The sequence below is a fragment of the Pogona vitticeps genome, chromosome 3 (genome assembly GCF_051106095.1).
Source record: "Pogona vitticeps strain Pit_001003342236 chromosome 3, PviZW2.1, whole genome shotgun sequence".
Classification (NCBI taxonomy): Eukaryota; Metazoa; Chordata; class Lepidosauria; order Squamata; family Agamidae; genus Pogona; species Pogona vitticeps.
Genome location: NC_135785.1, coordinates 93883131 through 93897281, shown reverse-complemented (window position 1 = coordinate 93897281; position 14151 = coordinate 93883131). Strand labels below are relative to the sequence as shown.

At 39.4% G+C, this 14151-nt stretch overlaps 1 protein-coding gene across 1 annotated transcript; it reads left to right on the top strand.

The window, feature by feature from the left end:
• Positions 1-1367: 1367 nt before the first annotated feature.
• On the top strand, positions 1368-13065 carry SRGN (serglycin). Its single transcript, XM_078390835.1, has 3 exons — positions 1368-3404; positions 10663-10813; positions 12273-13065. Exons 1-3 carry the CDS (start codon positions 3332-3334, stop codon positions 12481-12483), a joined length of 435 nt encoding a protein of 144 aa, XP_078246961.1. The 5' UTR covers positions 1368-3331; the 3' UTR covers positions 12484-13065.
• Positions 13066-14151: the final 1086 nt, after the last annotated feature.

Sequence of the window (14151 nt, the reverse complement as noted above, 5' to 3'; positions counted from 1 at the left end):
TTTTTCTCACTCCTTCGTCTTTTTGCAAGATGTCGCCTAATCATTCATCCACCCAAGGTGATGTACCTGGCATGCCAAAGGGTGGTTGTGGGGGATAACATATCCCTAAAGATTCCATGCCCACACCCCTTCTGGTGAGCCAGACCCACACTATGTTCATTTCCAAAAAAGTCGCCATAGAAGGCAAGGCTAGTGGTGGTGGTGCTGTTGCTCCTGCTCCTGAACTCCTTGAAAGTGGGATCGGGAGAGGCAAGGCTATATTACCACTGTACGGGCAAGTATGGGGAAGTGCTAAACTTCCCCTGGCTTACACTCCTCTCCCCAGTCACTCATCCTCAGCCATTTTTGTCCTGGAGACTAACTTCTGGTCAAAGAGCATTTGTTTAACTTTCTTGGCACCCACAATAGCAACATTACATCCTGATGTCCACACAATGCAGGATAGGAACTAGTGTCAATAGTCAAAGTAAGACCTCCCCCCCCCCCAAAAAAAACCTTTCCATTCTGATTTTTGTTTATTTGTTTAAATACCTTCTGCAACGACTTAGGTTTACTACAGCACATATTATGTTTAATTCATATAAAAGAAGAGGGGGTTCATTGTTAGCATGAATTCCCTCTCCTATTTATAACATGTATATGTATGCATTTTCATTTGTCATCCTCAAGTACTGCTGCCACAAACTTGATTTTGCTCCTCAGATCTTGGATTTAAAAAACAGTTTTAAATACCAGAACCAAATGAGAGAACCAGCCAGGAAAATATAGCATGCTTTTTGCTGGAGAAGCCAACTTTTTGTATGTGTATCACTTTGTTACAGTGATATATGGTTTTTATTTCTTTCACAATTTGAAGAAATTCCATGGAAAGTACAATATTATTATCAGCAAAAGTTTTCTATGACACAAAGGAAACTGCTACAGTGTTGAAGCTACAGAGTCATTCTGCCCAATTAGCTTCCCACAGAGGCTGCTTATTGCATCTAATTTTTTAAACCCTAGGGAAGCAACATTTTTGGCATACATTTTTGTGGATTACAGCCCACCACATTAGCTACATTGGTTAATCTTTGAAGGAACATAAGGCCTTCTTATTTTTGTATAACATTTCTTATTTTTGCAGCAACAGACTAACAAGATTCTGCAGACTAAAATATACACAGTATAGGAAACAAGAACCAGGAGAAATAATTCACATTGGTCCTTTCCACAACTCCTGTTCATGTGCTTTTTTGTCTTTGCCTCGTCTTTCTTATTTGAAATTGTTCAAACAGCAGATGGGTTTATGGTAATGGTGACAGAACGGTTTTGATTGTGAAGGAAGTTCAGAGAATATATGGTTGCTCCCATAAGCCTTATCTTATGGCCTGTTTGAGGGTTGCTTGATATTGTCCCTATATTTGCCCCAGTTGAAAGAATCTCCCTCCCTCCCTCCCTCCCTCCCTCCCTCTCTCTCTCTCTGTGTGTGTGTGTGTGTGCTGGACTGCAACTCCCAGAAACCATGGCCAGCAGAGCTAAGGCTTCCCAAAGCTGGGAACCACTGTCCTAAATCACACTGGCTCTGTATCTCACATATAAACTGTCAGAATCACTTAACTGTTTATTAAAGGAAGAAATACATTTTTACATATTTTGTCTTATCTCTGAATAATGAATGGCAGTCTACTAGAGTGACAAATGAATTCACAGCCAAAGATGTTAAACTAAAATAAAACAGTATTATGGTTAGTAGGCTTGCCAGTTCAAAATTTGCCATCCTAACTCCTCTCTTAATGTCAGAAATGTGTACTTTGTTCATTTACCTGCCTTTCACCATTATGATTTGCACTTTTCAAATACCCACACATCCCAACAAGAAATGTTTTGAAAGAGAGACAACAAGCAGAAGTTTGGTGAAGAAATACAGGCTGGGAAGATGGCACAAGAAATCCAGTGCGACCATGTCCTGTGTCGACATTTCCTCTGTTGTTATCCATCTAGGAATCTTCTAGGCCTGTTTTAATGGGATCTCTTTATTTGAGATCAAGAAAGCACTAAGTCTCCTGCTCTTATGGTAGGAAGTAAAGTGTGCACCCCCTTTCGCAATGTGCTCCGGGTCCCTATGAAGAGTGGCAGCATGAATAGTGGTGGTGGCGGCAGTGACAACTCTCTTATATTACCTATAGAAGCTGAAGAAGAGGGTGAAAGATAAAGCAGCTGCTGCCCCAAGGGGAACGCTATTGTTTCTCCATTACTGTATACTCTACAATGTATGGATCTGCTGCAGTCAGGCATTGTTGAAAAAGCTAGTGAGCTTTGGGAAACACTTTGGCAATCTGGAGGAGAATGGGGAGGAGTGGTGGCAGCTGTCTGTTCTACCACTGACCCACTTGACGTGATTGCCTCACTTTAGCTAATGTCTCACTTTGACGAGGGTCATCTGTGCAGTCTGGTTTGTTATAAAGATATAACTAGGCATTAAAATGCCTAGACTGCAACCAGGCTCATCGCTCAAGAACTTCTCCTTGAGAGTATTTTGGTGAAGTGCCACTGTCCTATTTAGGGTCCTGAAAACAAATGATCAAGAAGCTGGAAGGCTTCAGTGTTTTTCCTTCCAGAGACAATCAACCCTAGGAAGCTAAGAAGCATGACAGGAGTACAGTAGTAACATTTTAATACCATATATCTATGATGCATAATATGTTTTCTCATGATGGGTTACAAGAACTAAGACAGTAAAAAGAAGAAGCAATAATACTGTACTATTACTCAAATACAGTATCTACTATGTTATGCTGTATATATTTAATATTATTATTTAGTTAATGATGTTGCTCATCTCATTATGAAATAATTTACTGTAAAGTCAGCCGGGTGGACCCTTACTTACCTGAAAACAAAAACTTGTTAAAAATTACTTGCATGGCAAATAATTAAGTCTTATGAAGTCTCCTCAGACTCCAGCTAATACTATAGGACTGCAGCATGAAACTGTGATACTTAATTCTAATTTCTTTAAAAATTAAACTTAAAGCTGCATTCCTATGAATGACTGATGGTTAGCATCTCCCTCTGAATTTGGAGAGACTTATTTCAAAGTAGGAACATATAAGTAGGTACTGGAAGCCTTCAGCTAATGTTCTTTCAGCGACAAGTGGCTTGAAAACTTCAGAAAAAAAGTTCAGTTTTGATGTTGGATGTGTCACTTTCCGAGCTCAGGAAGTTGTGACGCAAGTCCTGGGTTGGGTTTGAGGTTTCATAAACCTTTTGTTAGGGCAATCACTCTCCTGTCACATTTTCAAAATAGCCGAGACGGTTGGCGGAGTGTGGAAGTACCCAGGTCAAAACAAAAATGCTTGTCAGATGTAATGGGAGGATTTTCGTGGCTCTCTGTGTAATCCTCTTTATGGGATGCATAGTACAAGGTAAAATTGCAAGTGGCTGTTCTTTTTGTAATCTCATTAAGTTGTGTAGGACTATGTAGCAAAAAAAACACATAAGACTAACAGTGCGGTTCTATGCATGTCTGCTCAAAAGTAATTCTCAGTTCAGGGACTCTTTACTCCTGCTTAAGTGAATAGAATTGCAATCTAAAATGTAGGGATTGACTTGTCCTTGACTATTTCCTCTTCTCTTGACTATGATGCTCAGCGATTTATACTAGTGCTACCCTATGTAGTGGAATATCTAACCCCCATGTAGGAATGTGGAGGTAATGTTGCTACTAGAGTGAAAGCCTCTTGTACTTGGGAGGGCGGGCGGCTGTTCTAGTGTGATGCAGTTGGTGCTGCTGCTGGTGAAATTTTATTGAAATACTTGTGAAAAGCCTATACATAAACAGTAATTTTAAAATAGGAGACTTGCACTCCTCTTCCGACACAGCAGGAATGCACGGCTACAGAAGGTTTCAGTTTTTAAAAGTGTACAGTGGGGTCTTGACTTGAGAACTTAATCCATATTGGAAGGCGGTTCTCAAGTCAAAAAGTCTGTAAGTCAAGTCTCCATTGACCTATGCATTGAAAACCGATTAATCCCGTAACAGGCCGTTTTTGTTCCATTTTGGTTTTTTTCTGGTCTGTAAGTCAAATCTCAGTCTGCAAGTCAAACCTAAATTTTGCGGCCAGAGAAGTCTGTAACTCAAAAAGTCTGTAAGTCAAGCCGTCTGTAAGTCAAGGGTCCACTGTATGTAATTGGCTAAAAAGGTCCATTAAACTGCAAGTTGCTGTTTCAGAAAGTAAGGATTGTGTTGCTGGTGCAGAATGCCTTTTGCTGTTGCTTTTCTTTCAAAGGGCTTCAAGCGCTCTCCTTTGTTGGGCCAGTGCAAGAGGGGAACAGTCCACCATCCCTTCTCCCTGCCAAAGGTCACCAAATGGGCTATGCTTGTCAGAAGGGAATTGGGCCACCCGTGTCCACTGCGCACTGCAATGGCTCATCCGATTCTGTGCAGCATTCCACAAGAGTGGATCTATGGGGTTCGGGGTGGGGAAAAGGAGGAGGAAAGGCCCTACATTCTCAAAAGAACAAAATATGCTGGACAAGGGCTCTAAGCTGTGGGCCACAACTGAGTAAATATTAAACATTTATTATGCAGCTATGTGGCTCTCAGAAAACACCTTAGAGAAACATATTGTTATGTAAGAAGCAAGAAGAAGAAGTCATAATACTTCAACACCAAGTTGCAGTCTCCATCTGGTGAAGCTGTAGAACATGCAGACTTTGAAATAAGTTCTAGAAGCAAAGAAGCCATACATTTGACCCTGAAGTAAACAGCATTTATATATTGCTTAAATACTGAAATTAATTTGATATATGGGGCGGCGGGAGATTAATTGTAGAAACTTTTAATTAAGAAAAAATACTTAACACACTGTTGTTTTATGTCAGGAATACAGTATATAAATTTCACAGCACCTATACATACCTGTTGCAGCTGATTTAAAGCCTATGCATGTTAATTCAGAAATAAGTTCTACTGAGTTTAACAGTAATTACTTGCAAGCGACTGTTGTAGGAACCCTACATTATAGACTACCTTCTAAGCAAACACCTTCTAAGCAAACATTACATGCAGATTCTACCAAGAATTTAAATTAGTTGTCTAAACTGTTTCCAGAACCTGTCTTTTTGAAGGTAGTTGGATTAGGAACAAAACTTTGGTTTGCAGAGAGAGCAAAATGGTATACTAACCATATTCCCTCTATGTTATATCTCACTATCACATCCTTTTAAACTGCTCAGGCTTAATAAACCACAATGTATATGAGTGCCATGTTGGCACATGCAGTCTTGATTGCGCCCTCTTTATTCATACCTTCTTGAAAGCAAGCAAAAAAGAAAAAGAAAAGAAAGAAGGGAATGACTTATGTTATACCTGAAATGGACACTGAAGATTATTGAAACCGAACAGAGCTTGTTGCTGATTTGCATAATTCAGGTTCATATGTAATATGGAATTTTCTCTTCCTGGTTTCTTAACTGGTGATTTATTAAACCAGGATTCTTGGCTTGAAGTGCTATGTAAACAAGGCCATTGACTTTATTTGGTCTGTTTACGGCATTAAACATTAAATTGCAAGATGCTTGAAAAAGTATTTAGTTTATCGGGTCTGATGCTCCTGTTAAGCAGAGTGAGGCAACTACCTCAACCAGCAAATGGTTACAGTACTTATTTAATTTACTAAGATCGGATTTTAACAGCAAGGCAGTGAGAAAGAAGCATTTGTAGGTTTTCACAAGATTAGTAAGACTTTGTGAACGTTTCTGTCTCAAACAACTTGTCTGGACTATAGCATTATGCAGCTTCACAGGGGTGGGTTGGTGGGTAGCATTTGCCGCTCAGGCAACAAAATGTCTTGGATCAGCCGTCCAACTTCCTCTGTGACAGCTTTAGGTTTGTTTGCTAGTAGAAAAGGAAGTGTGTGTAAATGTGAAGAAACTGAGGGTTCTGTTCCTTAGAAATTACCACAGAGGATATTTACTGACAAATGATGCTCACTTTCATTATGACTGTATTACTTTAATTAGTCTAATCACCCAGATAAATTTGTATAGGTTTGGAGTCTCGAAAACACTGAAAGAAAATGCAATTCATAGTGAAACAAACTAGATACTGTACATACATCCTATGTTCTAACATGAAACTTGGGAATGAATTTCTCAAGAAAGAGCCTTCCTATGTGGCCAAAACCGCAATCATCTCTGTGCAAGAGGAAGGTGTCTGCAAACTCCAGAGTACTCCAAAATTTACAGACATATAGATAAAATGGCATAAGGCAAAGATGGATAACAGTGGGCTTTTGGATCGCAGCTCTGACAATCCCTCATCATCAGCTATGCTGGTTTCTGGAGTCATAATCAGTGTTCTCGGCCTTTAAAGCAAATGGCACTGTTTCCCACTCAGGATGCATCAGGATGAAGTGAGTGTGAGCCCCCATTAAAAAAAAAAAGAGGGGGGAGAATTTGGGGCGCTTCAAAAAAAAAATCAGCAGATGCTCTTTTGAAAAAAGAAGACAGTAAATAGGACTGGGAGGTGTTGCTGTTTATTTTCGTAATACTCACCGGTAGATTTGGTTCTAGATTTTGATGCCCTGGATGTTAGTGCCCGAGAGCAAAGGGCAACCTCCCTCTCCTGGCTGAAACTGTGCTGGCTAGAGCTGATGAGAATTGTAGGCCAAACTACCGAAAGGCTACACAAGTGAACCTGTTCCATAAGAGATTAATCCCCAAAGCAGCTCAGTGAGAACTGAGCATGAAACCCTTGACTAATGGCATGGTGGAAAGGGAGAAACCCCTTTCTTAATTAAATACTGACCATAAACTGAGCCTGTTAAGCAAAACAACCCATGAAGGGGGGAAAAAATCAAGATGTCCACTTTTTGATTGTGGTTCCAAATTTTATTTTGTTTAATAAAATCATTTCTCCCCCTTTCTGAGAAGCTGAAGACCAACAGAAAAGATTGTTGTTGTTTAGTCGTGTCCGACTCTTTATGACCCCATGGACCAAAGAATGCCAGGCCCTCCTGTCTTCCACTGCCTCCCAGCGTTTGGTCAGATTCATGTTCATAGCTTCGATGATGCTGTCCAACCATCTCATCCTCTGGTGTCCCCTTCTCCTCCTGCTTCCATGCTTTCCCAACATCAGGGTCTGAAAAGATACTGCCATATAAATGTGGTGAAACCCAGGTGAATATCAGCAAAAAAATGCAACAAAATGTTTGCAGCATAATCAGTAAATACAGTCAAAGTGAGGATGAAAGATTAAATCTGCAAATAATTCAGCATGGGATTCTTCCAGTCGGGCCTTTCACATGATGTATTCTGCATATAAGTAAAATAAGCTGGGGGACAATATACAGCCTTGTCGTACTCCTTTCCCAATTTTAAACCAATCGGTTGTTCCATATCCAGTTCTAACTGTTGCTTCCTGTCCCACATATAGATTTCTCAGGAGATGGATAAGGCACTCCCATTTCTTTAGGAACTTACCATAGTTTGCTGTGGTCCACACAGTCAAAGCCTTTTGTGTAGTCAATGAAGCAGAAGTAGATGTTTTTCTGGAACTCTCTGGCTTTCCCCATAATCCAGCTCATGTTAGCAATTTGGTCTCTAGTTCCACTGCCCCTTCAAAATCCAGCTTGTAATTCTAGGAGTTCTCAGTCCATATACTGCTGAAGCCTAACTTGTAGGATTTTGAGCATAACCTTGCTAGCATGGGAAATGAGTGCAATTGTACAGTAGTTGGAGATTCTTCGGCACTGTCCTTCTTTGAGATTGGGATGTAGAGTGATATTTTCCAATCCTCTGCCCACTGCTGAGTTTTCCAAACTTGCTGGCATATTGAGTGTAGCACCTTAACAGTGTCATCTTTTAAGATTTTAAATAGTTCTACTGGAATGTCATCACTTCCACTGGCCTTGTTGTTAGCCATGCTTTCTAAGGCCCATTTGACTTCACTCTCCAGGATGTCTGGCTCAAGGTCAGCAACCACACTACGTGGGTTGTCCGGGACATCCAGATCGTTCTGTTATTATTCCCCTGTGTATTCTTGCCACCTCTTCTTGATGTCTTCTGCGTCTGTGAGGTGCCTCCCATTTTTGTCCATTATCATGTTCATCTTTGCACCGAATGTTCCTTTAACATCTCCAATATTCTTGAAAAGATCTCTGGTTTTTCCCTTTCTATTATTTTCCTCTATTTCTTTGCATAGTTCATTGTCTCTTCTTGTCTCTCCTTGCTATTCTTTGGAAGTATTCATTCAATTTTCTGTAACTTTCCCTATCTCCCTTGCATTTTGTTTCCCTTCTCTTCTCTGCTATTTGTAAGGTCTCACTGGACAGCCACTTTGCTTTCTTGCATTTACTTTTCTTTGGGATGGTTTTTGTTGCTGCCTCCTGTTCAATGTTACAAGCCTCTAACCATAGTTCTTCAGGCACTCTTTTCACCAAATCTAGTTCCTTAAATTTGTTCTTCACTTCCACTGTGTATTCATAAGGGATTTGGTCTAGATTATACCTGAGTAGCCCAGTGGTTTTTTCCCCTACTTTCTTCAGTTTAAGCTTGAATTTTGCTATAAGAAGTTGATGATCAGAGCCACAATCAATTCCAGGTCTTGTTTTTGCTGACTGTACAGAGCTTCTTCATCTTTGGCTGCACAGAATATAATCAATCTGATTTCGGTATTGCCCATCTGGTGATGTCCATGTGTAGAGTCGCCTCTAGTGTTGTTGGAAAAGAGTGTTTGTTATGACCAGCTTGTTCTTTTGACAAAACTCTATTAGCCTTTGCCCTGCTTTGTTTTGAACTCCAAGGCCAAACTTACCTGTTGTTCCTTTTATCTCTTGACTCCTTATTTTAGCATTCCAATTCCCTATAATGAGAAGAACATCTTTCTTTGATGTCAGTTCTAGAAGGTGTTGTAAGTCTTCATAGAATTGGTCAATTTCAGCCTCTTCAGCATGGGTGGGTGGTGCATAAACGTGGATTACTGTGATGTTGAAAGGTCTGCCTTGGGTTCATATTGAAATCATTCTATCATTTTGAGACTGTATCCCAGTACAGCTTTTCCCACTCTTTTGTTGACTATCAGGGCTACTCCATTTCTTCTACAGGATTCATGCCCACAGCAGTAGACATGATAATCGTCTGAATTGAATTTGCCCATTCCCGTCCATTTTAGTTCGCTGATGCCCAAGATGTCAATGTTTATTCTTGCCATCTCCTGTTTGACCACATCCAGCTTACCAAGGTTCATAGATCTTACATTCCAGGTTCCTATGCAGTATTTTTCTTTGCAGCATCAAAATTTCCTTTCACTTCCAGGCATGTCCGCAGCTGAGTGTCCTTTTGGCTTTGGCCCAACCACTTCATTAGCTCTGGAGCTACTTGTACTTGTCCTCCGCTCTTCCTTAGTAGCATGTTGGACGCCTTCCGACCTGAGGGGCTCATCTTCCAGCATCATATCTTTTAGCCTTTTGTTTCCGTCCATGGAGTTTTCTTGGCAAAGATACTGGAGTGGCTTGCCAATTCCTACTCCAGGTGGATCGCATTTAGTCAGAACTCTCCACTATGACCTGTCTGTCTTGGGTGTCCCTGCACCACATAGCCCATAGCTTCTCTGAATTACTTAAGCCCCTTCGCCATGATAAGGCAGCAATCCATGAAGGGGTCCCCAATACTACCAGACTACGTACGTTGTGGATATAAACCTGTGGCCTAAATATGGTACTCTTTGTTTCAATAGAATCTTGCAAAATGCAATTGTTTACATAGGAAGGACTAGGAAATTGTATTTGCATAGTGAATCATTCTAACCAATTCAGAACCTGTCTGGGATTAGCCAATAGATGTTAAGAGGATTAACAGCCAGATAGATATCTAAAGTGGCAGTTGGCAGTCAGATAGATGTTAAGATATGTGATAACTGATAGGTGTTAGTTATGTGGTAGATGACAGTTGATAGTGTCAAGTATGTGTTAGGATGAGGCTGATAGGTCTAGCCGTTAAATGAGTTAATTGGTTGAGTAACTATGTCTATGAAGTTTCAGGATGATATACATGTCAACTACATGTACAAAGTAACAAATGTCAAAGCACTATGCGTTTATTCTCTTCTATAGTGTTTTAAACACTAAACATTCTTTAATGTCTTAGACAAAGACCAAGCGATCATTTAATTTACTTCCAACTGCTGGCACACAAACAAGGGAGAATAACAATTTTTACTCTGGGTGTGGTTTTGTACCACAATGCTTAAAACTATAGATTTTGAAACAGAGTAGCACAGCTACTTTTCTGTAAACCGTCAGCTGTCATCCCAAGAATTGCCATCTTTAGGTACCATATTTTAAAAATGTTTCCGTACCCAGTTGCAGCTTGTGGACCAAGACAGTTTGGAAGCCCAATGTTCCAGGCGAGACATTCCACTGCTTGGTTACAGTGTATACCCTCAGGCTTTGACAAAAGGACCCTCTTATTTGGAACTCTTAATATTTAATTTTCTGATATGCCTTTTTTTACAGAGTGTGAATTGTATAGACTTTGATAACTATGCATTCGTATTTGATATTATTGCATTATCATGTCAACATATTATTACAAGATATTGCATTATCATGTCAACATATTATTACAAGATATTGTTAATGTAAATTATGTCAATATATTGTATATAAACATTTTCATCAGGGGCTCCTGCTCAGAGGGGTCGTTACATGAGAGTCAGGTGCAGACCTGATGCGCGTTTTGCAAACTGCATTGAAGAACAAGGGCCGAGTTTTGCCATTCCTGACGGGAGGACTGCTAACATGATCCTTCCTCCCAACGCTGATCCATCACTGTAAGTACAGCTAATTCGATTCTAAAATATTAATTGTTAGTCTTAACTGATCTTGAGAGAACTGAGTGTATATTCAGCATACGCTGTTTGTGACATTTGCATGATGTTGGACATATACATATGAAGATTTTATCCTACTCAGGCACTATAAAATATCTTTAATTTTAGCAGCATACTTCTGTAAAAATTTACTGGCATTTACTTAGAACATCTTTGCTACCATTCCACAAATACGCACATGTTTACAGCAGCTCTGTTGTTCTGGTATAGCTCCAGTCGCTTTAATAGTGGCACGACAGGTAGGAATTCAATGGATTTTCTCATCAAGAAATGCAATATGAGGATTCTAGAAATTCAGCACATAAAAGTAAGCTGGCCTCAGTGAGAAATGAGAGTTAGACTGGGCATAGTGCTTGTTTTCTTTTTTTCTGGTGCTGCTGATCTTTTTCTTTTTGACTGCTCTGCCAGTTCTTTCATAATGTACGTCACTTCTATAGTCTAGGTTCACCTGCTTTCTTTTGCTTATATATACATACATATACGTACAAAACCTATTTACCTATATTTACTTATCTATGAGAATATATGACATTTATATTCCCCATTTCTTCCACAAAATCCCATCATGTCAGGCCAATGTACGTAAAGAGGCAGGTTTTTTAAAAATGTGCGTATTTGTGCCTGGAGAAAAAAAAACCATCCACCAAAAGCAAAAGAATAAAAAGCTGCCATGCCCCCCCCCATCTTTATTTGTAAAAGCACCACAAGGAAGTAAGTACTGTACATTGTTTCAAGAATGACAGCAATAACAAACTGATTGTGTGAACAGAGACACTTTGGGAATAAAGAGTTTTGTGGTCTAAGGAGAGGGCTTTGTTTTTTATGGCCCCTCTTGTTGCCAGCAAACTAAGGGCCTGAAGCCCTGCTTTAATGAGCCCTGCTTTAGTATCTGTAATTTCTTCCTCATTATGGTTTAAGATGGCACACAGACTGCTTTGCTTTAGTACCCTCTCCATGTAACATCATACCTGATGAAGTATTTTATTTCAAAAGCTTGCACAGAAAAAAATGTGTCTTTTAGTTGGCCTAATAAAGGGATAAGCGAAAAATGGATTATAGCTGTTAAAATTACATCTGCCGAAGTTATAGCTAGTGAAAAAAATGGTGACCTAATTACACCCTGTGCTTGAGGCCACTTGATACCCTCATAGAATAAAAGACCCTAAGTAGCCTGGATACTCTAGAATTAGGTAGACACACTCAGTCAAGCATCTATCTTGCTTTCTCCTTAGTTTTGGCTGATCAAAGGCATACAATACAGTTCCCGATTTCAGTTTTAGTATCACAATGTTAATTTGTAAATCCCCAGCTTATTTCTGGAAAGGAGATAAAGAAAAATTCAAAATTATGTCCAAGGTTTATAATGATTTTGTTTTTAAAAAATGTATCCGTATTTCAGAATGAAAAACTTTCAAGACCTCCCAGACACCTTTCTGCTTTCTGGAGATGATGATGGATCTGGAAACGATGCAGAAGCAGAGTTTGGATCAGGCATTGAGTATGAAGAGGATGATCTCAGTATTCCTGATTTCAAAGTGAACCAACCAGATGAGAAACTGACACTTAAATTAACAAAAGAAGGGCTATTCTTCCATGAAAACAGACTGTGATCTCTGTCATGGCAACTGTGACCTTATTACTAAAATGCTTTTGTGTTTTATGTTCTCTAAGTAAAATTATTCACAGGCATAAATATTGTAAGAATTATACATGTTTTACAATATTTACTGCTATTATTTGATATCTTCTATATTGAATCTAGGCTCTTCATTCCTAAGCAGTAGTTTCAATTTACAAAAGTTAAGACTTCTTTTTTTCAGAACAGTAGTTGAGAGGGAGGGGGAGGGGAGGAGAGAGAATTATTTGAAAGAATCAGACAGTTGTCCAAATGGAAGCAAGATCAGCTAAAAATTCAAGTAAAGACAAATGAAATTGAAGCAACATTGCTAGAATACCAACCAAGTAATAGAATGTAAGGCGATTCCCCTTCCAAAACCATAGTGTTTTTATGCCTAACTCTCTTGTACTATTTCAATTCAAATCTCATAACGTGGCTTCATGCTTGCAAACCTACATACCTTGAATCTTATTCAGTGCTCATTTTTACTGTATTTTATGCAGCTGAAAAGTCTTTTCTTTGAAACCTACATTTCCTCAGCTTATACTTCAATTAAAATCTAGGTGCATCTCAAGACTCATTTTTCATTTCTGGAGTATTAGGCGGAATCTTCTGCTTAGTAATATGTGCATTGCCAGAGACAGGTTGTCCATAAGCCGTCCAAATGAAAATGCCTTTGAAAAATGGATCTATATATTACATCTAGGCACAAGCCCTCCACTCTTACAGAAAATACACAAACTGAAAAAGTGAATACACATAAAATACTTGGTGCCTAGGCAAATGTAAACTGCAGACTTTGGAGACATGGGTTTACCAATGTTTTTGTTGTAAATATATTTCATGCATCCATGGCACATAGCTGTTCATCTAACATTCTTTTAAAAAAAATAACAGCCAATAAAGTACTGAAATTTAGCACTATATTAGCATTATATCAGCACAGCATAACTTCACCCAACCAGTCATTTCACTTGAACACATTTTTGAGCCACAAATTTATATATTCTTTGTATTTGTATTTCATGCTTCTGTTGCACATAGCTCTTGATTCCACGTCCTTTAATAATCCAGTAAAGATGCCAAAGTGATTTAGCATACAGTATACAGTAGTGGGATGGAAGAGGCAGAAGTGTTCTCTCCCATACCATGCCTCTCTGTGTCCTTTTTATTCTATGCTCTCAAGACACACTCAACAATGTTCCAGAAAGAATGAAAAAACAACAACAACACCTTCATTCAATATAATTCTGAGCCTCCCCACACCAAAAGCAAGGAAACATCACAACAACAAAAATCAGAGCACTCGGGGATGAACAAAATGTATCAGATACTCATGCACAACAAGGCACACAGAGGCTGAAGTCCAACAATAAGTCACAATTAGAGTTGGCCCAGTGGTACTTACTGAGGAGTTGACTCACCAAACCCTCACTGATACTAAGGGTATCTCTAAAATTGACACATGAGCCAGATTTTTCCCTTTTCCTGTCCCAGTCACTGCTGCAATGCTTCAACCATAATAAATAATTGTATGCTGTCAAGTCAATTCTGACCTACATCAATTTTGACTTAGGATTTTCTAGGACTCAGAAGTGGTTTACCATTCCCTTCTTCTGGGGGCATCCTGGAACTGTGCAGCTTGCCCAAGGCCATACAG